The sequence below is a fragment of the Hippopotamus amphibius genome, chromosome 7, assembly GCF_030028045.1.
Source record: "Hippopotamus amphibius kiboko isolate mHipAmp2 chromosome 7, mHipAmp2.hap2, whole genome shotgun sequence".
NCBI lineage: Eukaryota > Metazoa > Chordata > Mammalia > Artiodactyla > Hippopotamidae > Hippopotamus > Hippopotamus amphibius.
The window spans coordinates 19,678,692-19,705,247 of NC_080192.1; the positions used below are offsets into that span (position 1 = coordinate 19,678,692).

The 26,556-nt window shown below is 35.7% G+C and overlaps 2 protein-coding genes across 4 annotated transcripts in view; one reads left to right on the forward strand and one right to left on the reverse strand.

Annotated features, from left to right (window-relative positions):
- Window positions 1-3,833, reverse strand: part of PARPBP (PARP1 binding protein) — a 67,304-nt gene extending 63,471 nt beyond the window's left edge. For 2 of the 3 annotated variants that reach the window (XM_057742676.1, XM_057742678.1), the window contains exons 1-2: window positions 3,774-3,833; window positions 191-346 (exon numbers count right to left, since the gene is read on the reverse strand). In XM_057742676.1, coding sequence (XP_057598659.1) covers window positions 191-343 — 153 coding nt within the window. In that variant the 5' untranslated portion in view covers window positions 344-346; window positions 3,774-3,833. Of the gene's footprint in view, window positions 1-190; window positions 347-3,773 lie in introns of those variants that run through there. The other variant, XM_057742677.1, reaches the window with a different exon arrangement.
- Window positions 3,834-3,922: 89 nt separating this feature from the next.
- The window catches only part of NUP37 (nucleoporin 37), a 51,525-nt gene continuing 28,891 nt past the window's right edge, over window positions 3,923-26,556 (forward strand). Inside the window, exons 1-5 of the mRNA XM_057742290.1 lie at window positions 3,923-3,981; window positions 5,213-5,428; window positions 14,159-14,283; window positions 22,895-22,967; window positions 25,250-25,344. Of these exons, the coding sequence (XP_057598273.1) occupies window positions 5,273-5,428; window positions 14,159-14,283; window positions 22,895-22,967; window positions 25,250-25,344 (449 nt within the window). The 5' untranslated portion in view covers window positions 3,923-3,981; window positions 5,213-5,272. The remainder of the gene's footprint in view (window positions 3,982-5,212; window positions 5,429-14,158; window positions 14,284-22,894; window positions 22,968-25,249; window positions 25,345-26,556) is intronic.

Genomic DNA, 26,556 nt, shown 5'->3' on the forward strand with positions numbered 1-26,556 from the left:
TTTGAAACAAATCATTTCAAATCCAATTGTAATATTTTGACAAAGACATGCCGAGGCATTTGTGAATAAAGCATATTGATATCATAGGAGGGCATATACTGTAAAGAAATTAATGTAATTAAGCTTATTCAAATGGGTAGCAAACAAAATTCACTTAAAAAAAAAGTTAGCCTTAATACAGTCTACTAACCTGTTTGTTGTTCTCTGCCATGGAAAGCTGCAATACCAAGAGCATGGAGTCTGCACCACATACTGTAGTTCTCTCAGAGTTACAAAGAGTGTGCCAATTCCTTCTGAATTCTTTAATCATATCCAAGACAGACTTCTGATTAAGCACAGTCATCCTCTTAAAGTAGGACAGAATGCAATGTTAAAAAGCCTTATTTTAATTGGAAATTAATATTTAACATGTGTAAGGAAGCAAAGTTAGAGAAAAATAAGTAGTGAACAAGAGGTTATTTCATATTTACCAAAATTGCTTTTAATTAAATTTAGGAAAACAGAATAATAAAATTTCTGCCCAATCATATTTCCCCCTCCTTTAGTTTTCTTAAGCCAAATCTTTGAAAATAATAAAATCCAACTTTCAATCTGAAAATTCATACAAAACAGATAAATGCAAATTCTGCAAACATAATTACAGACACAAACATAGCTAATTAAAGCTCTATTTTCCAAAATTATTTATTTTGAGATAGATGGTAACATCTATGGTAGAATACAAAACAAAAAATTTCCTCCCATCCATATATTGTCCTAAAAGGGGTCGTCTAATTTCCACCCCTTTGAATCTGGGTCAGCCTTGTAGCTTGATTTGACTAATAGAATGTGGCAAGAATGACATCTTGGGAGTTCCAAGCCTAGATCTAGTTCCAAAAGGCCCATGCAGAAAGAGTTAATACAGCAGGCCTAACTACTATCCTTTGAAAAGCCTGCTTACAGGGTTGGCCCTTGATTGGCATCTGGGAACTTAGATTTCAGGACGATTTCCAGGAAGAATGGTTCACTGTGCCTAAACTATACATATAAATAATGTATCTTATGCTGAATATATGATTTTGGGTCTGGAATTTGGTAAAGACCCTGCGCACTGAATCTCTAAGGAGCTTCCCTGAAAGACAATATTTCATGTGTTGTCATAACTTATTGCTGAGAGAATTAAGTATATTCTGTGTGACTCCACTACAAGAAGACTTTTGGAGGCTTGCACCTGATCTCTCCTGGACCTTAAACCATGTATCAATACCTTCTCCCTTTGCTGATTTTGCTTGGCTTCTTTTTGCTGTAATATATTATAGCATGAGTACAACTATATGCTGAGTCCTCTTAGCAAATTATCCAACCTGGGGTGATCTTGGGGGCCTCCTGGCACAGGCCTTGCAGTTTTAGCTCTTACTCTCTTGCTACTCTCAGAATGACATATGAAGAAGTGCAAGTCAGCCTGCTGGAGAGGCCACATGGAGGAGAACCAAGGCACTCCAGCTGACAACCAATACCAACTCATAGACATATGAGTGAGGCTATCTTGGATTATCCAGACCCAATCAACCTGCCAGATGAAATACAGCATAAATGATCCTCAGCAAGACCGGCAGAATCACATGGCTGAGTTCAGCCTAAATCGCTGATCCACAGAATCGCAAATATTTAAAACGGTTGTTGTTTTAAAGCCACTAAATTTCAGAGTGGTTTGTTATACAGCAATAGATAATCAATACAGTAATAGCTAATATTTAGAAGCTTTCTTGGTGCCAGATACTTTTCAAAAGCTTAATATTTATTACCTCATTCAATCGTCACAAGAGTTCTATGAAGAAGGTCTATTATTATCTTCATTTTACATCTGAAGAAAGTGACACCCTATGCTACTCAGCTAGCAATGGCCAAACAGACCTAAATCCAAGATGCCTGACTTCAAAAGCTGTGCTCTTAAATCACTATATTACATAACTTCTCCTGACAGACAAAGGCCTTTCACAATAATTGAATGCAGTTCCAATGTTTTATATACTCAAGCCTGTATGAGGCAGCCAATTCCTTTCTCTGAGTGTATAGACATGCCTCTAAACCATTTTTTCCCTGCCTTCTTTTAAGCATCCCAGTCTCCAACATAGTCACATGCCATTATCTTATTTGGGGTATTTTACTGTACACATTCCTGTTTACTTACTCCTCTGTTATCTTTTTCTTCTTTTTTTATGTAGCATAAACAGAATCCAGAATGTTTACTAGATATATTGGGTTTGTATGATCAAAAAAAGGGCATGTACCATTTACAAATTAATAATTTATAGACATAATGAGTGATGCAATTTAAAGATACAGGTAGAAGACTATAAATTAAAGTATCTACAAAAATACAAATCCTAGTAAATAGTAAAATCCTCTTCAAAATATCCCCTTCATCTCTTAAAAGAAAAAAAAAGTGAAGAAATAAAGGTTCAGTGACATGATCAGTTTGCCTAAAATCAATCTTTAGTAGTAAATTATTTGCTGGTATTATTTGAAGATACTATGAGTTCAGATTGCTAAGAATGAACACTAATCTGGAATCAGAGTGTTCTGAATTCTTGCTCCACCAATTACAAACTGTGAGCCTTCTCCAAGTTATGTCACCTCTCCCTGCCTCAGCTTCTTCCTCGTATTGTACTGAAAATGAAAATAATAATAGTCCTATCTCACAGGGTTTTGTGAAAAGTAAATGACATAAATACAAATTAAGCCTTCAGAACAATGCCTGGCACACATATAAATCAATCTCATCCAAGAGTGAGCACACTTTTGGAAAGGTTCAAACAGTAAACATTTGAGGCATGCAGGCCATAGGGTCTCTTACAACTACTCAACTTGACCTTGCAGTGTGAAACAAGCCACAGACAATACATAAACATATGAGCATAGCTGGGCTTCAGCAAAACTTTACAGAAACTGAAATCTGAATATCATATAATTTTCATATATCACAAAATATTATACTTCTCTTGATTTTTTTTTTTTCCCCAACCATCCAAACATGTAAAATCCATTGTTAGCTCTGGAACTGGCTGCACAAAAACAGGCAGTGCCACCAGTTTGCCAAGCCTGGTCTAGCTTCAGCTCTTCCAGTATCTAGCTGGCTATGTGAGCCCAGGCAATAAGTCTTACACCTGACTGCCTAGGTAGAAGCATAATACTTTCCAGAAATCAACGAGACAATGAACATGCAAGCACTCTGAATGTCAGGCCGCACTACACAAAGATCTCTGATGAGCATAAATTTCTTCATCTGTAAAGCAAGGAAGATTATCTCCTACCTCATAAAATCAGGAAACGTTAGTGAGACAAGTAAATAACCCACCTAGTGCCCGCCACTCAGTAGATGCTCAATAAAAAAAAAAGGGCGTCGTTACTACTCATGGTCAAAATGCAGGTCCTAACAGTTTCTTGGGCGGATGTAATAGGGAGAGGGCGAAGTAGCAGAATTGGAGTCTCCATACGTTTTGGGATTGGAACTCTGGTTTCCCGCCAAACTAATGAATTTAAGTAGGACTCTGTGAGCCTTAGTCTTCCGGTCAGCAGATAATCCCTCAGGACCTTTCAGCTCCATCACTGGAACCTATGAACTCTGTTCAACACCCCCAGAGCAAACCAGGCCCCAGAGCAAAGACACTGCACAAATAATACCCTACACGGTCACACGGAGCTCCGCTGTTACCGAAAAATCCTCACAAGGCGCGGTTGAATCACCACTTAAATAAAGTGTGACAGGCGGGCGAGGAAAAGGCGACACTCACCTGGCTCGGGGGAGACGCGCGAGGTGCAGACTCGCCGGAAGAAAGCTCCAGCCCAGCTGCAGTTGGGCGACTGTTCAAGAGATCGCGGGTTTACATTTTAAATCTCGCGGGATGGTCGGGGAACCAATCGCAGCTCCCGCCCTCTGACCCGGAAGCAGAGGCCCCTGCGAACACTAGCTCCCTTCTAGCTGCTTCCAGGCGCCCTCCGGTGCGTATCGTGTGTGAGCCTAAGGGGCAGCCCCTCTGTGCTACCGGCTGCCCCGCGCCTCCACTCTATTCCCTGGCCGTTCCCCACCCTTGTTGCCTCCGACCTCGGGCTGCGGGAGGTGGTAGCGGGGTCTCGCGGGACTTGCCTGTCACGGGGGGAGGCGCCGGGGCTCTGCGGGGACTTGTCTTGTTCCCTCCCTCCTCTGTCTTAGCAGTTTTAGAGGGACAAGTCCAGTCCGCCTTGTACAGTGAGACCCTGAGACCATAATTAGACTGGGCACTACTTTAGTGAGCAGTTAGGGACCGAGTTTCCTAGTCTGGAATCTTTTGCATTTCCCACACCGATATCTTGCCTGCTGGTCACCCTTAACAACTGTTCGGTCCCAGTAAGGTTGCTAGTTTATAGACTTCTCGAGGTGGAACTCATCTCATATGATTCTCAGTAAATAATCATCAGGTATTTGATGTGTTTGTTATCGAGCCCAGCTGTTTTCAGGACAACTCCTGCCGTCCAATTAAAAAAAACCGACAGACAAAAAAAAACTGACCTCTTTAGAATCCGTAAGCCTCATCTGGGAATGCTACTTCCAGAGTGCCCACCAGGGCATGAAACGTTAGTTGAAGTTTTGTGCCTGGCCTTATGAATATTATTTTTGTATACCATGTTGGCACACCTTCCTCCAGATCGTATATTTTGTATCCGCTTATATTATAGCACTTGTCACACTGAATCATAACTAAACCTGGATTGTGAGCTCCTTCAAGGCAGGAGTCTGTGTTTTTCTTCTCTAGTACTGGTGTCCCACAGTTAGGAAAGTCTCAAATTCTGGCTTCTCTTATGAGCTTGGCAAGCTAGTTAACTGTCTGAAGTCTCGATTTCTTCATCTGTAAAATGGGGATTATAGTTAGCACCTCCCTCTTAAGCTTGTGCAAGTATTAGGCGTGATAATGTCAGTAAAATACTTAACGTAGCACCTGCAAATAGTGCTCCATAAGTATTAACTATCATTTTTTATGAGTATATTTGCTATTAATGTGATTCCACCTTTAAGTACTCATGATATCTTTAAACAATCTAAACAGAATTTTGTGGTGACTTATTCTGCAAGTATCATTCACAAAGTAAGCAATTTTTTTTTGAGCTGCCTGTTGTCTCATCCTTATTTTGATTAATTGTGTAAAGTAACCCGTTGATGGTTTTTATCTAACTGTTTCTGTACTGTAATCCACAGTTTCGTGACCTTGTCCAATAGAAGGCTATTTTTACAAGTGCACAAGTTTTGCCATACAGGATGAAGCAAGATGCCACAAGAAATGCTGCCTACACTGTGGACTGTGAAGATTATGTGCATGTGGTAGAATTCAATCCGTTTGAGACTGGAGATTCAGGAAACCTAATTGCATATGGTGGCAATAATTTTGTGGTCATTGGCACATGTGCGTTTCAGGTTAGTGTACAAAACTGCAGTGAATAACAGTGAAGATATTTCACTGATAAGAAAACTTATACAAACTTTGATAAACTTTGGCTAAACTTTGAAAGTATATTGAGTTTGAATGTTAAAAAAAAAGAAAACAATATGAAGAACTACTGAGAAAGACATTCCCAGTAATATATGCCTGATGTTTGTGCAAACATTAAATAAGTGGTGAAAAAGAATATAGTTGACCCTTGAACAGCACAGGTTTGAATGGTGTGGTTCACTTATACATGGATTTTTTTCAATAGTAAGTATTAGGATAGGTAGTGGAATCTGCATATGGCAAGGAACTGCTCACAGGGAGGGCCCACTGCAAGTTATACTAGGATTTTCTACTGTAGAGGGTCATTGCCCTAACTCCTGTGTTGTTCATGGGCAAGCCTATATATATATAAGCCTCCTCTTGTGCCTCTTGATTAGAAATGGACTATTTGGGTAATTGAAGTTTATGATTAACTGAACATATGTACAGGGGAAAATACCAATTAGATGAGATCTGATTAATTACTAAATCTAGCTTTTCTGTTGATACATTCCACTTTGACATAGGAAACAAGCTAGTATTGAGAGCTTAAACAACAATCCTCCAGGAGATTTTATAGCTGTGATGATTTTCAGCTTTCATATTAATATGCTTTCATACTTTTTATACATCTAGAATATACAAAGTGTGAGATCATTCTAATTGAACAGTCAGTTTAACATAGTCAGGACAATGAATTCTGGAGCCAAAATGTGTAGGTTTTTACTCCTGCCTGGCTTTACCTCTTAATAGCTATATGACCTTGAGCAGGTACTAAACCATACTTCTATAAAAATGAGGAAAATAATACACTTGACCCTTGAGCAATGTGGAGGTGAAGGGTGCCAATGGCTGCAGTCAAAATCCATGTGTAACTGTAGTTCCCTGGTTCCTCATCCGTGGATTCTACCAACAGCTGATCATATAATCCTATAGCATGCATGTATTGAAAAAAATCTGCATATAAGTGGATCTGCACAGTTTAAACTCATGTTGTTCAAGGGTCAACTGCACCTAATGAGGTTTTGTGAGAATGTCATGAGTTAGTATGTACAATTCCTGGAAGGCATCTGACACATTTAATACATATGTATGTTTTATCTGTCATTGATGTTGTCATTGATGGCACTCAGGCACAGTCCCATGTTTAATGGTGTGGCGCACACCATGTTTTCTCACAGGGAAGCTAGTTGTTCATGTTAGAGAGACTTTGAACAATGAGAGGTCAACCTTCAGGAATCTCTGGATAATCCTATGGAACACTATTTCCCAAATTGAGGTTAATCAATGGGGTAATTTGGCAGTGACCAATTTTCAAAGATTTAAAATAACTTTATCACCAAAGTTATGTTGTAAACATTGTAAATATTATTTCCTCTTTTCCTGAGAAGGCAGTTCAGTATCTTACAGTATTTTGACATCATAAGTGCAGTTTAGCATTTTACAGTGCATTCAGTGTATTAGGTTATACGTAATTAGACTACGTGTATATTTATCCTAAGGAGAAAACGTGAATTAAAAGCTTCAGTCTGTTCGTGTCTGAGCAGAATACAAGGGCTCTTACATTATCCCACATTGTCTCTTAGGGTTGGGGTAGGAATTTCCAGATTTTAGGCCAGATATGATTCTCAGCCGGATTTCAGCTGGACTGTCAAGTTAGGATCATAAAAAGTCACATGATTAAGAGAAATATAACACACTCTTGAAAGAGACTGAAGGGAAACCATTTTTCTAATAAAGACTACTAACCTACAAAAGAAGAAAACAGCCCGTTATACGTAAAATTGATATTTTGCTTCATTACTTTTAAAATTAATAGCTGCGAACATAGAATTGTATTCAGAAGTACTGAAAAAAATACACTTTAGTTCTAGTTTATCTTCAGCTAAAAAACGTTGAGGGAGAAGGTCAAAAAGGGAGAAAAAAGTTAGAAAAATGAAAAGGCAGAGGTGATGGGTGGCAGAGAGGAAATGACAAAATGAGAAAAAAAGAACCAGCAAAAACATTTGTATTGCTCTGTTATGGTTTGTGGTGATATGCATTGTCCCTGTTGATTCTCAGACCTGTGAGGCTGGCAGTGTGGGTCTTACCCCCAAATAACCTAAGGAAAGAATTGGACTTTTATTAATTTAGCAAGTGAGCACACGTTATATTATTTGCCAGGTACTAAACATACAGTTAAACAACTGTCCCTGTCCTCATGGAGTTTCCATTCTACTTCAAAGACGTTCAGGGATTTTATCTCACTAGTAACTGAAAAAACAAGGTCTAGACCTCATTTTTATACCCGTTCTTTTCCTTCTGTGCTGCTATTCAGATAGATTAAAGCCATAGTTCAAACAGTTCTGGAAGAGAATTGAGTTTCAGTAGTTTACCATTGGGGATTCAGATTGCTTCTTTTGAGTTATTTTCCATCTAATTACCACTATTAAATATTGTTCATATTCTTTCATGTTAGGACCTTCAAGTTCTGTAGCACTCAATTTCTTACCTTGACAAAAAATTTAAGTTGAAAGATTTCCATATTCCTGTCAGAAGGGCAGTCCTCATTCTAAGACTGTTAGGAACACACTGCTGATGTCGTGAATTTGAATTTCAGCAAAGCACTTTTCAGAATCTCATGGTGTTCTTTTGAATATGTTGGAAATTTGAGCCAAATGATAGTACTATTGATTGGTGTCATGTATACTCCTTAAGTGCAGATCAGGTGCTGGGAACTGGTGATATATACTTTAAAAAAGCAAGAACCCTTTCTTCAAGGAGATGTTCAAATGTAAAGCAGTGCAATAAGATAACTGCTCTAAAAGAAAAGGCCAGAGGGAGCATGAAAGTTTCTAAGCCTGTTCAAAGGTTCATCAATGATAAATTGCAACCTCTTCTGGAACTTGGATGAGAACACTTGACTTAGGCAAGCACATTGAATTTATATAGAACATGAAGCCAAAAAGGATACCTAATGCTTTAGATGACAGACTTCATTTAACAAATTTTTATTGAACACCTGTTGTATGCCAAACTCTGTGTTCAGAATCCAAATATTGTTTAATAGGTTGGATTAAAGGACCAAAAGTTGACCAAGCTGAAACTTAATAAAGATGAATATAAAGTCTTAATATGATAGACTGCTAGAGCTAGGAGGGAGAGTCGTGACTTACAGTTTTTAGTCACCTGATGTTCGCCATGAATCAATGTGATGATTAAACTGCCAAAGGAAGTTAATTCAGTGCTGTCCAATAGAAATATAATATGAGCCACAAATATATTAATTTAAGTGTTATAGTAACCACATTTGAAAAGTAAAAAGCAGATGACATTAATTTTAAAAATATATATTTTACCCAGAATATCCAAAATATTTTATGTGGAACCAATATAAAAACTATTAATGAAATACTTCTATATTCTTTTTATACTACATCTTTGAAATCTGGTGTGGATTTTGTACTTTATAAAGTATACAAGTGTCAGCTTGAGCTGACCACATTTCAAGTGCTTAATAGCCCCTTGTGGCTAGTGGCTACCATATTGGACAGCGGCAGCTCTATATCCTCCTCTGTAAATTGACAGTAATACTTAGTGTTTACTTCAGTTCTTAGCACTATATTATGATTCAAAGGAGATAATGTATTTGAAGACAAATTTCAGAGTGGTGTTAAAAAGTTTAAAACTGTCATGTGAAAGAAGGATTAGACTCAGAATGGTAACTCGTTTTTTATGTTACTTTTCAGTTCTATTTGAATTGAGTTGTTGCTTATAATGCTTTAAGATTGATGCTGAAACTGCTTCTTTGAATACGTTCACCTAGGGGAGATCAGCTATGACCAAATATTTGCCGTCACGAGTTAGATTACCTCAGTAAATGGTTCCAGAGAGCAGAATTTGGAGCAATGGATAGAATTTACATGGAAACAGATTTTGGTTTAATGTTAAAGAGAACTCTTCTAATAATTAGAATCACCCCCCAAATTGAATAAGCTCCCCTCAAAAATAGCTAGTTCCCTCTCCTTTGAAAATGCTCAGAGAAAAGTTGTACAGTCTTTTTTCAAATGTTCTACTAGAGATTTAAGCATTAGATGAAAGAAGTGGACTAGGTAAACTTTACAGTCTCATCCAACTAAAATTCTGTATTTGGCCTTAAATGGGTGTGGTAGGAGGGCCTGCCAATTTCAAACCCTTAGAATAGCCCTTTCATCAACCTGGCTTTGCCCCAACCTCAAATATGCCGGAGCCTTGTATAATGATTTGTATTATAGCAAGTTTTCCAAAGTATCTTAATTTCCTGCCTATACAATACTGCCTACACCCCAAATTAAACCCAAAATAGCATTCATCTCTGCCTATACCACACACCCTGGCCTTTTAGTTGGCTCAATAGCAAACATTGCTGCCAGGAAAAAGTTTCACTGGTAATACATAAAACTTAGGCTGTACAGTGCCTGGGATTTCTTTATCCCCATGACCACCCAATAACTCCATATATATTTTCGATAACAAATTACAGGACCTAATTGTCAATGCTATGGTTATAGTAGCAAAATAATGTGTGTTTTGATGGTAAAAACTTGACTTTTTTTCTTTTTTTTTTTTTAAGCTCTTTATTGGAGTATAATTGCTTTACACTCTTTGTACCAGCTTTTGAGGTACACCAAAGTGAATCAGCTGTATTTATACATATATCCCCATATCCCCTCCCTCCTGTGACTCCCTCCCGCTCTCCCTGTCCTGGCCCTCTAAGGCATCACCCATCATCGAGTTGATCTCCCTGTGGTAAAAACTTCATTTTTAGAGGGTGGATTTGTCAAGTGTGGAAAAATAGATGTAACCCAAACTATGAAGTCAGCTATGATTAGGCTCCTAACCTTATTTTTAAATTACTTAGCAATTGCTGCCTTAGCATGTCTGGCTGTTAGCTATACAGTTATTATACAGACAAATTATGAAGTAATAAAATTTGACAGTGTTTTTCTTTCCTTGATAAATGCGTTTCTGTTTCCTTTTTTCAATTATGGAAAAACTTTTTTCTATTAAACTCACCTGAAATTTAAAGTTATTTTCAAGGGGTATCTAAATTACACAGAGAAAGATATATATAATATATTTGTTAGATGACTTTGCTAGGATTGCAAAGGCTAGCCTGGAAAAATCAACACATCCACTATGATTCAATTAAAGTACACATTATAAAACTTTGGATTTAGATTCAGGATGAATGGAATTCTTAGAACAGTCTTTCACATAATTTCTATCTGTATAGACATATGTATTCAATTAAATATCAAGTTTCACCTGCTCTGGATTTTTTCCCTGATCCTATTTTATAATCTTAGAAACTTTTATGAAGGGTAACTATAGTCATTTAACACAGAAAATTCCCTGGACAAATTTGTTATGAAGAATTGTGCTTTAGTCTCAAGACCCATTTAAGGTTTTGATTTAAATAACAAAGCAACAATTTATTTTTTAAATTGCAATATTTAAAACTTATAAATTGTTTTAAAATATGTATTATCTATATAAGCTATAAAGAATAATAATAATAGATCCCTGTATACCTACTACCTAGCTTAAGAAAGGGAACATTAACAATTCCTTTGAAGCCCCCCGGGTTTTCTTTCCTTACCGCCTTTTCTTCTCAGCCCCAAGAGGTCTGAAATTTTGTTTTTCTTCAGAGTTACCATGTGTAGGTATTGCAAATCAGTATATTGTTTTTCGTGTTTTAAACTTTATATCAGTGAAATTATTCTGTATTATGTTCTACTGTTTGTTATTGACAGTATATTTGTTAGATTCCTCCATGTTAAAGTTCATATATCTTCATTGTAGTTTGGTATTTTATAATATGAATATACCACAATTAATCTAGTCCTCTACCAGATAGTATTTTACCATTGAAAACATTGCCAATATGCATATTCTTGTGTCTCCTATTTGTGTTTTATTACCTCCTCCTTTCATCTTTTTTCTCCCTGATAGTTTGGAAGTTTTACATGTTGTTTCTCTTCTTTTAATGGTTACCAAAGATATTTTAATATGCATCCTTAATTAAACAAAGTTAAAATTAATATCTTTAACTTCTTCATGAGCAAAGCAAGGACCTTTGACACTTGAACTGTTATCACCCCCTATAGACCTATTGTTATATTTCAGTTCTCTATCCTTTTTCTTTTCACTTTAACCCACAAATTCAGTATTGTTTTATGTGACTAGTATTTGTTTAGATTTACCCACATGTTTGCCTTTGGTTTTTTACTCACCGTTCCTTACATTTCAGGCCTGCCTTCTGGGTCATTTTTCTTCACCTGAAAGCACATCTTTTACTACAAGAAAAAGTTTAAACTTTTTCTGTAAAGTGCCAGATAGTAAATATTTTAAGCTTTGCCAGGCCATTTAAGGTGTCTGTTGCAAATTATTCTTTGTTTTTTACAACTCCTTAAAAATGTAAAAATGATTCTCAACTTGTGGGCCATACCAAACCAGACCGCAGACCAGATTTTGGCCCCTTAGCCATAGTTTGCCAGCCCCTGCTTTTGGAGATACTTTAGTGAGACTTATATGAATGCCAACCCTTGGTTTTGGTTTTTATGAAAATATCTTTAAAACAGCTTCATTCTTGAGAAACAGTTTTGTTGTGGCTACAATTCAACAGTTTTTCCTGTTTTGAAGATATTCCACTGTCTTCCTGCATTTGTTTCTGCTAAGAAGTTGATAGATGTTCTTATTATTCTTCTATCAGAAACCTGTCTTTTCTTTCTGGCTGCTGTTGCTGAGATGCCTCTCTTCTCTCCCTCTATCCCTTCCTCTTTGCCTCCCTCCCCTCTCACTCTCCCCCTCACATATATGCACACACATATATATACACACATGTAATATATCATGAAAGTTTATGTTCTAAAGTTTTACTATGTTGTGTCTAGCTGCAGATTTCTTTTTTTTTAGCTGCCTAGAATTTATTATTCTTTCTAAATATGCATATTGGTTCCTTTAATCAACTATGAAGAATCCTTTGCCATTATCTTTTCAAATATTGACTCTTCCCCCGTTCTCTCTACTCGTTTCTTCTATAACCCGAATTAGATATATGGTGGAACTTCTCGCTGAATTCCTCTTTTTGTCTTTTTGTCATCCCTTAGCTACATTCTGAATAATTTTTTCATATCTGTCTTCCAGCTCCTCTAAGCATTGGTTTTTTGTTGTTTGGTTTTTTGTTTTTTTGTTTTTGTTTTTTTTTTTTCTCATTATGGTTTTTCATCTAAACGTTTTTATTTAGCTCCTTTTAAAATCTGGTCATTTTGGATAATCTCTTGTTGCTTACTCATATTTTTTGATTACCTCCTCTAGATCCTTAAAAAGATGGATCTAATATCTCCAGGTTGATTCTTCTGTTTGTGTTTGTGGTACTTTGTTTTCATATGTAGTAGTGCATGCATGTAAGATTATATTTGGTTGAACTATATCTGTGAGAACTTCATGAGACTGGGGTAGAGGAAGTTCACTCAGAGAATTTGCCTTTGTCAAGTACCTGGGGCCACTATCAACATATGGACATTTTGAAATAAATTGTCATTTTCTGGAGCACATAGTTAATGTGAATTCAAGCCCCAAACTCACGTTAGGGCCAACCAATGGTTGTGATTTCTCACAAGTGACTTTTTCTCTTTCTTGGCCTTCACCCATGGTACATATTTTGCATGGCACTTTTGGTTTTGGGGTTGTTTTCCATACTTTCCCTTTAAAGGTCCTGAATCTATGCAGAGGTCTCAGATCTGAATCCCTCCTTTGTTCAGGCACTAAGTTTTGTCTTCCGTCCCCCACAAACTGAAGCTATTAGTTATTGGATGTTGGCAGATGTCCTTAAGATAGCTTTATGCCTTGGTGCTCAGTTGCTTCTCTGAATTTGGATTTTTGTATTATTTTTGTAGTCGTAAAGCTTTTCAGGTTATCGTCCATATTGCCAGACGGGGTGGCTTGACTTTTTAAAATTCGGTTTTTTCTTCATCTCATGGGAATAAACTGAAATCATTTTAGTAGTACTAAGCCAAGTAATTAAGCTGACTTTATTAAACATCTTACCTAGAGTCAGATATCCAAAAGACTAACCAGATCGTTATTTGCATATTCACTGTTCGTACAGTGTAATAGTATGTAGTATAGATGAACAGTTTGAAACCTCCCACACATGTATAGTGCCATGTATAATACTATGTGAAAATCACGATACTCATTATAATGACTTTGAGGCATCATAAGGTACAAAGTATCTTGTGCATAATCAAAATCTCATGTTCATGTATATTATTTATATTGTCACTTGATAATCCCTGCATGGTAATTCATTTACCTAGAATGTTCTGATTTACCTAGAATATTCTGATTCCATTTTTATTGTGTTTGCTGTGAAATGTATTTACTATTAGGAATAAAATGTCTCCTAAGTAAGATAAAGTAGAACAAGTATATTGTTTGTTTTTAGTTACCTTAGAGAGTTATTTTGTGAGGCTTAGACAGCTTCAGATATTTTTGTTGTTGTTCAGCAAACCACCTTAATATCTAATCTGCTTTGGAACTTCTCAAAAGAATATTCATGACCCCCTGGTAAATTCTTCATTATAATGAAATACACAGTTTTATATTGTTTGTTCTCATAACTTATTAAAACGTTTACTGTGTATGCTTAGGAGGAAGAAGCAGACATTGAAGGAATTCAGTATAAAACACTACGAACATTTCACCATGGAGTCAGGGTCGACGGCATAGCTTGGAGCCCAGAGACTAGACTTGATTCATTGCCTCCAGTAATCAAGTAAGTTTAAAATTATTAAATGCAGTATTTATTAATGTCTTTTGTGTTAAGTGATCTGATAGAGACTTTTTCTTCCATTTCCCCAGCTCCAGTTATTACTTTAATATTTGCTATTATTTCATAATTTAAGCTTATTGTCTGAATTTGTGATTTAAATATGCAGCCGTAGCAGTGATGCCTTGAGTATGTGTTTGAGCCTAACTATAAAGCTCTTTATCTGAGCTTCCTGTGAATCATTTGAAATCTTCATAGATTCTTCACTGAATTTACCACTTATTGAAAGTATAACTTTGTTAAGATAACTAAATTTGGTTGAGTCATTAATCAGCCTTCCTGCCCCATACATGAGCCAAGGTCACATTTTCATGTTTAACAGTGCATAGAACTGTAGTTCTGATCCTTGGGCTTTACTGTTTAAAGCATTTGAAAAGAATGACTGCTTTTTGAGAAAAACCTTAACACACTTGCTGAGGCCTTCTTCACAAAGACAATAATATGTCAAGTTTTTTAAGATCTGTTATAAAACACTAACCTTATTTTCACAAATGTCAAATCTAAAATATATGTCTTCTTTTACTAAACAGTATTTAGCAACTGTAATTTAGCTCTTACTGAGCTAACCTAATTTTTTTAAATTAAGGGCTAATTTACATACAGTGAACTCAACTCTTAAAGGTATAGTTTGATCAGTGTTGACAAGTACATATACTTGTATAACCTACATGCTGGTAATACATAGCATTTCTGACACCCTAAAAGATTCTTTGTGCTCCTTCCCAGTTAATCCCTTTGTGCTCCTTCCCAGTTAATCCCCATCCCCTCCCTAAACAACTGTTGATCCAATTTCTATTACCAGAAATTAAGTTTGCCTATTCTAAAGCTTAAAGAATGTATGATTTTTTTGTGTCTGGCTTAATGTTTTTGAGATCTGTCAATGTTGTATATTCTCCTATAAATAGACACTGGGAAGTTTCCAGTTTTTAGCTGTTATGATTAAAGCTGCTCTGAGGAGCACTGTATACAGCTTTTAGTGGATGTATGATTTCTTTTCTCTTAGGAGTAGAATTGCTGAATCAGAGGGTAGATATACGTTTAACATTTAAGAAAGTACCAGTTTATACTGGTTCTACCATTTTATATTCCCACCAGTAATCTAAGGATGTTCAAGTTAAGGATGCTCTGCCTCTTTTCCAGCATTTATTGTTGTCAGTCTTTTTAGTTTTAGCCATTCTGGTTGGAGCCACAGTGACATTTACCTGATGACTAATGACATTGAGCACTTTCTCATATACATTCTATTTGCTATCTAAGGAAATATTGCCTACAACAAGATTGCAAAGATGTTCTTTGGTTGTTTTACAGGTTTTTAGCTAACTAATTTTTTAATAATCTACGCAACAGATTTTGCCAACATACGTAGGTGGCCAGTGTGATGTTTATCTCTTTCATATTAAAAGGCAGTGTTTGCAGGGGAGCTAAACAAGGGTCACTCAGTTTCTTTGCATTCTCCAGTGGATATCGAAAGCTATAGAAACTGTCTTCTTCCCGTGGTTTTGCTTAGTGCCTGTTTTCCTGTCCTCCTTTTAGTGGATTTGCCATATGGTTTCATCTTTTTGGTTGTTGCTTTTTGATAGCTGCCTCAAATCCTTTTTGGAACTACACAAATATAAATAATAAATTCAAAATGTTAACCAGCAATTAATTTTAAAGACAGTATTTTTAGAGCAAACTGGCAGCACAATTTTGTTGTTTTCAGATAAATTATATATTTTTATTATAAAAATAGTACACATTATATCAAATTTAGACTATACAGAAATATGTTTAAATGCCATCTATACACCCAATTCGTAAATAATTTTACACTGTTGTGGTTAAACTATATATGTAAGGTTTTATACTTCTTATTTTACTTTACTTCTTTTTCACGGTATTCCAAAGTAAATAGTTTTTTGTTTTTTTGTTTTGGTGACTGAATAGTGGTCTATCAAGATGATTGAGGTATAACTTTGTATCTCTTACTATCATTACTTTTATCTTACAGTTGGAAAGAAATCCTTCCTAATGTTTTTTCTGTAGTGTTTACTGCCTTAAGTTCTGTTCTTTCCCTCTCTGCCTATTCTTTTTGTATCTCCACTTGCTTTTCTTTCATATTCGCTGGAGAGTAAACTGTTCACCTTACTTCATTTCTCCGAGGCTTTCTGGTTTAGTTAAAGGATGATTTAAATACCCTTAACATATATAAGCTAAAGCAGCAAAGATTTGCAGAAAAGTGGAATAACATAAGGTTGACAGAGTTTGTGGAGTTTTTTTTTTCCTTTTAATCCTAACGTTCATTAATTTTCTTTTTAAGTGAGTATTCTTTGACCCCTGTAACTCCTTTGTTATCCGATATTTTTACTGAATTTGGCATCATTATGCTAGTAATACCTTCTTCACCTTTTCCTAGGGATATTTTTTTAAAACCTTCTAGTTTTTCAGTTTTAGAGATGATATTTTGAACAGAGATTTTTAAATGATTTCTTTAGGACATAACTATGAGGAAATTTACTTTGGGAGACCCTGGCATTAGTAACATAATTTTTTCAAGAGTTTCTTTTGAGTGAGGAAGTAATGAATACCCAAAACAATAATGAGACAAATTCAAAGGAGGAGAATTAGGTAGATAAGCTTTGTTTCTTAGTTTTTCTTATCTTTGATTTGTATCTATGAAATAGTGTACATGCCCCCAAAGTGGATAGGTTACATTTGTGCAGTTTAACATGATTACTGTAGAACAAACACCTATGTAATGGTCACCTGGTCAAGAAATAGAACATTGCCAGCACCAGAGGTTCCCCATGTGCCCGTCCTTAGGCTTTCTCCCTTCCCCTTAAAGATAGTCATTCTCATGATTATTATGACAATCATTTCCTTGCTTTTCTTTATAGTTTTATCAGCTATTCATGCATCCTTAAACAATATAATTTACTTTTGCCTACTTAGAAATTTTCTTACAAATGAAATAGTACTATCCTTTTCTTGTACTGCTTTGTTCACTTGATATTATATACGTGAGATTCACTCATGTTTCTAGTTATACCTCTAGTTATTGATCTCTCTTACTTATATAGTATCCCATTATGAACATACTACAATTTAGTCATTCTAATATGCTTCCAGTTTCTATGAATAATGCTGCTTTGAACATTCCTTTACTTGTATCATACTGTGAGTGTGCTCACATTTCCTTAAATATATAGTTAGGAATAGATAAATGCCAAACTGCTTTCCAAAATGATTATAACCTTAACGTACCCAAAACATACTTTTCCCATAGCAGCTAGCGCACATCTCATCAATGTTTCTTAGGCCTTCTCTTTCTCTTCCCCCTTTCTTTTCATGTCTCTTTCATCTATAACAGAGGTGTGAAGTGTGGATAGGGTGATGGACTGACTAGACTGAACCAAAGGAAAGTTGGCTAGCCCAGAGTAGGGATGTTGGACCAAATTAGACAAGTCTTTGATATCAAAATTTAGGCATTAGTAACCTGTGATACCACGTGTATGCCAAAGGCAGCACAGGAGGAGTTTGGGGTTTTTTGGTTTTTTAAGAAACCCTAATTCTAGGACCATAGTTACATTATTAAGTGAACCTAAATTAAGTGAAAGTAAAGAAGATGGGAATACACATTTGCATTTTAAAACATAGTTGATAAGAATGCTTACGTTTGTGAACTGAACATTTATGAAAGGACATGAGAAGTGAACTAATTCCATTTATAAACGAGGAAACTGAGACCTAGAACAGTTGAGTGCCATCCTCAAGTCACATAGCTAGGAAGCAATAATGGTTAGACTAGGCTGAGATGGTTAATCAAATGAACACCTACTTGGAAAATGTCAGATTTGGGGGCATAATTTGACACTCAACATCTATTAAGCTATTTAATGAAATAGTCATGCATTTGTATACTGTTTAGAATGATATATTAGTTTCCTAGGGCTACCGTAACAAATTGCTGTAAACATGATGGCTTAAAACAACAGAAATGTGTTCTCTTATAGTCCTGGAGGCCAGAAATATGAAATCAATATGTCAGCAAGGTTGGCTTCTCATGGAGGCTTTGGGGAAGAATCCATTGTGTGCCTCTCGCATGGTTTCTGCTGGCAGCTGGGAATCCTTAACATTCCTTGCCTTGTTATATATCACCTCATTCTCTGCCCTCTGTCTTCACATCTCTTCCCCATGTTTCTCCTTTTCTGTGTCTTATAAAGACACTTACCACTGGATGTAGGGCCCATCCTAAATCCAAAGTGATCATCTTGTGATCGTTAATTGTATGTGCAAAACACTAATTCTAGGTAAGGCCACACTCACAGGTACTAGGCCTTAGAGCTGGACATATCTTTTGGGGGGCCACTGTTCAACCTACTGCAGATGATATGACATTCTTATGTACTGTATAAATACATAGAAATAAAAAATAAACTATTAACATATCATAGAGTGTACCCTTTTGTATAATCCTTAAGAATCTCACTAGATAACAAAGAAGGCAAAAGGCTTATACACCAAGAACTACAAAACATTGCTGAAAGAAATGAGAGAAGACAAATAAATGGAAAGATGGCCCATGTTCTTGGATTGGAAGACTTAATTTTGTTAAAATGTCCGTATTACCCAAAGCAATCTACAGATTCAGTGGAATCCCTGTCAAAATCCCAGTGACATTTTTCAAAGAAAACAAAAATCCTAAAATTCCATATGAATGGAACTTCAAAGGACCCCAAATAGAAAAAAAAGCCAGAAAACTTGAGCAAGAAAAACGAAGCTAAGGCCTCACGCTTCCTGATTTCAAAACATATTATAAAGCCTCAGTAATCAAAAGAGTATGATAGTGGCCTAAAGACAGACATATAGACCAATGGAACAGAATAGGAAACCCAGAAACAAATCCTCACATGTGTGGTCAAATGATCTTTGACACAGGTGTCAAGCCTAGACAATGGGAAAAGGGCAAGTGGTGTTGGGAAACTGAATATCCATAGTCAAAAGAATGAAGTTGGACTTTTATCTTACACCATATACAAAAACTAACTCAAAATAGTTTAAAGGCCTAACTATAAGAGCTGACATGATAGAACTCCTAGATAAAAGCATGAGGGAAAGTTTCATGACATTAGTCTTGTCCGTGATTTCATGGATATGACACCAAAAGCAAAAGTTGACAGGTGAGATACAGCAAACTAAAAAGCTGCACAGCAAAGGAAACAATTAACAGAGTGAAAAGGCAGCCTACAGAATGGGAGAAAATATTTGCATACTATATATCTGATAAAGAGTTAATCTCTAAAATATAAAAGGGACGCCCATAACTCAATAGCAGTAATAATTATAATAATAATAATAATAACCTGATTAAAAAACAGACAAAGAACTTGAATAGACATTTCTCCAAAAAAGATACACAAATGTCCAACAAGCATATGAAAAGATGTTCAATATCACTAATCATTAAAGAAATGGAAGCCAAAACTACAATGAGATATCATCCACACCCATTAGGATGCTTACTGTCAAATAAATAATAAGTGTTGACAAGGATATAAAAAAATAGAAACCCTTATGCATTGCTAGTGGTAAAATGGTGCAGACACCATGGAGACAGTGTGGCAGTTCCTCAAAAAATTAAAAATAGAATTACCAATATGACCTAATAATTCCATTTCTTGGTATATAGGGAAAGGAAATGAAAGCAGGATCTCAAAGAGCTATTTGCACACCCAAGTTTATTTATTGCAGCATTATTGTCAATAGCCAAGAAGTGGAAGCAACCCTAAATATCCATCAACAGATGAATGGACACAGAAAATATGGCATATACTGTATATATGCAGAGTAATCTGTCCTCAAAAAGAAGTAATTCCTGACATCTGCTACAACATGGTTGGAGCTTGAGGACATTATGCTAAGTGAAATAAGCCAGTCACAAGACAGGTACTACGTGATTCCAGTTTTATAAGTATCTGAAACTCTTAGAAAAGTAAAACTCTTAGAAAATAAAGTCGTGGTTACTAGGGACTGGGGGAAGGGACAAGGGGAAGCTGTTGTTGTTAAATGGTACAGAGTTTGAATTTTATAAGGAAAATTTTCTGGAGATCTATTATACAATAGTGTGTATAAATACTGCTGTAGTGTACACTTAAAATGGTTAAGATGGCAAATTTTATGTTATGTGTTTTGGGGTGTTTTTGGTTTGTTTTTTAAACATTATATGACCTCAACTTTAGCTCAAGAACATGGTGCATTCATGGTTCACTTTTTCCTTTTTATCATTTATTTTTTAATTTTTATTTATTTTTTTAATTGGGGTATAGTTGTTTTACAGTGTTGTGCTAGTTTCTACTGTACAGCAAAGTGGAGCTCCCTGTGCTATCCACCAGGTTCTTTTTTTTTTTTTTTAATTTATTGTCCACATTGGGTCTTCGTTGTTGTGCACGGGATTTCTCTAGTTGTGGCAGGTGGGGGCTGCTCTCCCTTGCGGTGTGTGGGCTTCCCATTGCAGTGGCTTCTCTTGTTGCAGAGCACGGGATCTAGGCACACAGGCTTCAGTAGTTGTGGCACACGGGCTCAATAGTCGTGGCTTGCGGGCTCTAGAGTGCAGGCTGATTAGTTGTGGCACATGGGCTTAGTTGCTTTGCAGCAGGTGGGATCTTCCCGGACCAAGGATCGAAACCGTGTCACCTGCATTAGCAGGCAGATTCTTTACTGCTGCACCAACAGATCCTTATTAGTTATCTATTTTATACATATTAGTGTATATATGTCAATCCCAATCTCCCAAGTCATCCCACACACCATCCCACTGTTATGTGTTTTTGACCACAGTGTTTTTACAAGCTAACATAGTAATCACAAGAAAAATTTCAAAAATACAGAGAAGAAGAAATTAAATATGTCCTGAATATGAAAAGATGAATCACACTAAATTAAAATTTGTTACATATTTGTAAACTCTATAATGAAACTACTAAAATTAATAACTACAAAGCCACCTTTAAATTACTCCATGCTATTTCTAGGAAATGTGGATATTTTCTAAGACCCCTCCCTCCCTCCCCAAGTCACACAGACACATATGCATATGTATACACCTCTCATCCATCTCAGTTATGTGTCTTTCCTTCTGATCTCAAGGAAAGGCAAAAGAGTAGAAAATTTGAGCTCTGGTTATAAATACTGTACAACAGCATAGTCTCAGTTGTGGGGAGAAGAACTACAGTTGACCCCAGAACAATGTGGGGGGTGGGGAACTTGTAATCTGAGTATAATTTATAAACAGCAACTCCGTATCTGAGGTTCCTCCACATCTGAGGATTCAACCACCCACAGACTGTGTAGCACTGTAGTATTTACTGTTGAAAAATATCCATGTATAAATGGACCCGTGAAGTTCAAACTAATGTTCAGGGGTCAGTTGTAGTTTATTTCACTACAACTTTTCATTTCACCTCCAAGAAAGCCTTGGACAAGAGAAGGAATTTCCCTGCTGGCTTTGATCTATTTCTTCCAATGGCTCTTAAGTAATCATTGAAAAGGCATAGTAGCAGAGATCTACCAACGTATACAGGTCTATAGATTAGGAGCTTGCTTTAATTTAAACTTTATTTAAGTTAAACTAAGGGACCACCCTGGCAGTCCAGTGGTTAAGACCCGCGTTTCCACCACAGGGGGCACAGGTTCAATCCCTGGTCCGAGAACTAAGATCGTGCATGCCGTGCTGCTCAGCCAAAAAATAAATAAGTTAATTAATTAAATAAACTAAATGTATTAGTTGAGAAAAAATGATTAACTTTAATTCAGTCAGAGCTTGAGAAATTTAGATCCATATGATACTCATTTCCCTGAAGACAATTGGGAATAAACTTTGTTTTCCAGTGTATATATATATAACTTCTGTTTTGTCCTCAGCCGTAATCTGACATGCTGAAAATCTAAAAATTTTAGGATTAAAGGCAAACTAGTTAAAAAATAGTTGTTTATTGCTTAGATTTTGTTTTTTAATGTAACATACATTGATGTATTTCCAAACAATACCTTAAATATTAGAGTCAGTATGAATAATACCCCAGCTTTTAGTAGATATAAATACCAGCTTGTATAGGTACAAAGATTATCATCTTTCATCCAGTTTATTGAATTTAATATCTCTTAAAATAGGAAGGCTTATGGATAACTGAAGAAGGCAAAAACTAAGATAGATGTGTAACTATTTTTGCTATCTAGTATTGACCGAGCTAAATGAAGGTACTTTTTTTAACTCATTCTTTTCTGCATTTAAGAAAAAGTTAAACATTAAATTCATGTGGTGATTTATAATAAAATTCACTTTTATTATTGAAGAGACAAATCCAGTATGCTAATTTTTGTGTTTTCCAAAAATATTTAAGTGCCTCCTACTTTCAGTAATAATTGTATAACACTTTTTACAACAGAGCCACAGCATCCCCCTTCTGCCCAAACAAAAGCATGATTACGAGTTATGAAAACAGCTTTGGTGGTTGGAAGGGGGGAGAACTTTCACTTACATAGGCTAAAAATGGGTTTGTTTTTGTTTTCTTGCTTCCAGATTTTGTACTTCTGCTGCTGATATGAAAATTAGAGTATTTACTTCAGATCTTCAAGGTAAAAATGAATACAAGGTATGTTGACAAGTATAACTTGTAAATCTGCATTTTAAAACATTTATTATTTTTGCTTTTTTAATTGGATTTATCTCAACTTAAAATGAATTTATGGTTATCTTTAAAATATGTCATTTAGAATCATTTACTCTATTTTAGGCTATTGTAAATAACTAGGATCATAGAAAGGACTGCATAAGTTTGATAAGTTTGATATCACTTATTAAATTAAAATATTAGACACAGCAAATGAGGGAGAATTAGAAATTCAGTATAATAAACATGAACACACATAGAGTAAGAGTTGAACTTCAAGGGGACAAACTCAGTACGGTATAGTGAGAGGCAGGGTTACAAAGTGGTTAAAAGCACAGACACAGGAGCCAAACCATCTGGGTTTAAGGCCCAGCTCTACCACTTCATTAACAGCGTGACTTTGGTCAAATTCCCAATCTCCTTGTGCTTATTTCCTTACCTATAAAATAGGGATGATCATAGCATCTGCCTCATAGGATTGTGAGCATTGACTGAGCTCATTCGTATAAAACACTTAGAACAGTGCTTTGTACATAGTAAGCCCTGTATGTATGTTTTCTATTAGTATAATAAATAGACCTGTAAAGTAAGTCAGACAGAGAAAGACAGATACTATGTGATCTCACTTATGGGAGGAATTTTTTTAAAAGCTGAACTGATACAAACAGACACTAGAATGGTGATTGTCAGGGCTTGGCGGATGTGGGAAATGGGGAGATGATGATCGAAGGGTACAAACTCCAGTTATAAGAGCAAGAAGTTCTGGGCATCTACTGCACATCGTGATGAGTATAATTAACAGTACTATATTATATACTTGAAAGTTGCTAAGAGAGTAGATTTTAAATGTTCTCACCACAAAACAAAAATGATAATTTTGTGAGGTTAGAGGTATTAACTAACCCTTTTGTGGTAGTCATTTCACTAACCCTGTTAAGGTAATCATTTCACAATATATATGTGTATCAAAGCATCATGTTGTATACCTTAAACTTACACAGTGTAATATATCTCAATAAAGTGGGGAGAAATTCATTAAATAAGTACCACTCAATTTGGATTGAAATTGAATCATATTTTTTATGAGAACAGTTTTGCCTTCTTGATTTCTAGTAAGTTAAAAATATGAATAATGTTATAAAACAAGGATATACCGTAAACCTTTCCAATCATTTAGAAAACAGTGAAACTTATGCTCTAAACTATATACAATGGGCTATATACAATTTTACCATAATACAGTGCATTATATATATTAGTTAATTTAAAGCTGTATCAGTGACTAAGTGTACAAGTGGCACATAAAAATTTGACCCATCAAAAGGTAATAGTTATTAACTTATTGCTAGTTATAATAAACATTAAATATTTAAGGTTAATTTGGTTTGGCTTGTAGACTGACATAAGCTCTGAAGAATGATTTGGAGGACCTGGGTTTGTTAAACTTACACAGGAATGTTTGAATCAAATCCTTTTTTTTCCTAATTACATATTTCCAAATAGTAAGCAGTACCAAATAGAACCACTTTATTAATCTTAGAACTGAAATCAAATTCAGGTGTTTGGAAGGAAACTGGGAAGCAAGAACAACATCCATTAAAATATTTAAATATCTGATGTCTGACAGACCTGTTTAGGATTTCAGTATTGAAGATTTAGACTAATTGAACCTTGCCTGCTTGCATAGTTCTCTACCTTACAACTTCCCGTTTATTCCTTCTGTGGCCAAAAGAGAATTTCTGGATTGTCATGATAATGGGCATATAATACGAGCTGTCTCCAGTGCTGGCAGTCACATTGAGCAAGTGAATAAAGACAGTGGAAGGTGAAGTCCATGCTACATGTTTAGTAAGGAGCAGCCTCTGTACAGAGCAGCAGGTATGAGGTTAAAAAAATCGAAGGGGACTCTATTTCAGGGCCACTAGAAAGTTCTTCTAGCTTTTATTTAAGTTTTATGTAATAAGTGCGAAATGAGGTGATATAAGGACAGGTACAGTTTAAAAAAAAGTGTGTATATTTTTGTAAGAAATGCATTCTAGAAAAGAAAGATCAAGCTAATAGCAGTGTGTTGAATGATCAGCTTCTTTCCAAGATAAACCTTCCAGAAAAGTGGGTGTATAAATCATGCTTTAAAAATAGCAGATTGCTTAAGAAATATTTATAGAAAAGAGAAGCATGCAGTGAAAGCAGTGAAGTAAAAATATTAGGTAGGAATATTGTAGGTTATTTTCCTGTGTTCTTACTAACTTTTCCCCTTATGTCAGGTTTTAGAGGGCCATTCAGATTTCATCAATGGTTTGGTATTTGATCCCAAAGAAGGTCAAGAAATTGCAAGTGTGAGTGATGATCATACCTGCAGGTATGTTGCTTATGTTACAACCAAGTTTTTGAATTCTCATCTTATTTTAATAAGAATTACATTTTAAAAATTAGAGAAAACGTAACTTCTTTATATATTCTACAAAATGTTATAAAAGAAGCATACTTTATTATAAATGTAGATATGACACCAACATGAGTTTCAAAACCAGTGACTTGAGTTCTCATCCCATTTAAAACTTCCCTTTCTGAATCATAGGTGCCTCTCTGCCTCTTATTTTAGATTTGCACGTTTATGAAATCTAAATATATATTAGGTCAAACATTGGACACAATCAGTAGGATAATAAAAGGCATTTGCCATATTGTGAAGTTATTTTATAGATCCTGTCTGATAACACTGGGAAATTTAGTGTTTTGACAGATTCGAAAGTCTCTATATAAAGTTTTTTTGTACACTACAATATCACATTCTTCCACCTCACCCCCTAGTTTGGAACAGATAAGGTAGCTATAACATTTTAATAGTGCCTCAAGCTGGAGAATATCACAAGAACAAGATGAAGAGCAAGAGTAGGAGGTGGAAATAAGCTGAAGAATCAGGAGTGAAGCAGTCATTAGAGGAGTGCCAATTGCTTCATTTGCTTTAACAGTACTGTGAGCAAAAAGAGCCACACAAAAACAAAACAAACAAACGAAAAAACGCTGCTCTGCTATTTTGCATAGTCTTAATGTTTGACAAAGCTATGACAAAATTGTTAGTATTTATAAATACTTATATGCATATAAAACTACTAAATATGTGTCCTTTCACATTGGAAGAAAAGCCGCTAGCTTCTTTTTAAACTTTAATCTTCTCAATAGCTCATCTTTTTAAAGTTATAGTCGTAGGCCATTATTTTTTATGTACTGATGGTTAAAATTTTCATGTCAAAGACATGAAAGATTTACATGACATAAAGATTGTAGCGTCCCAGACTTCCCTGGTGGTGCAGAGGTTAAGAATCCACCTGCCAGGTGCTGGGAAAATTGGACAGCAACATGTAAAAGAATGAAATTAGAACACTTCCTAACACCATACACAAAAATAAACTCCAAATGGATTAAAGACCTACATGTAAGGCCAGACACTATAAAACTCCTAGAGGAAAACATAGGCAGAACACTCTGTGGCATCCATCAAAGCAAGATCCTTTTTGACCCACCTCCTAGAATCAGGGAAATCAAATCAAGAATAAACACATGGGACCTC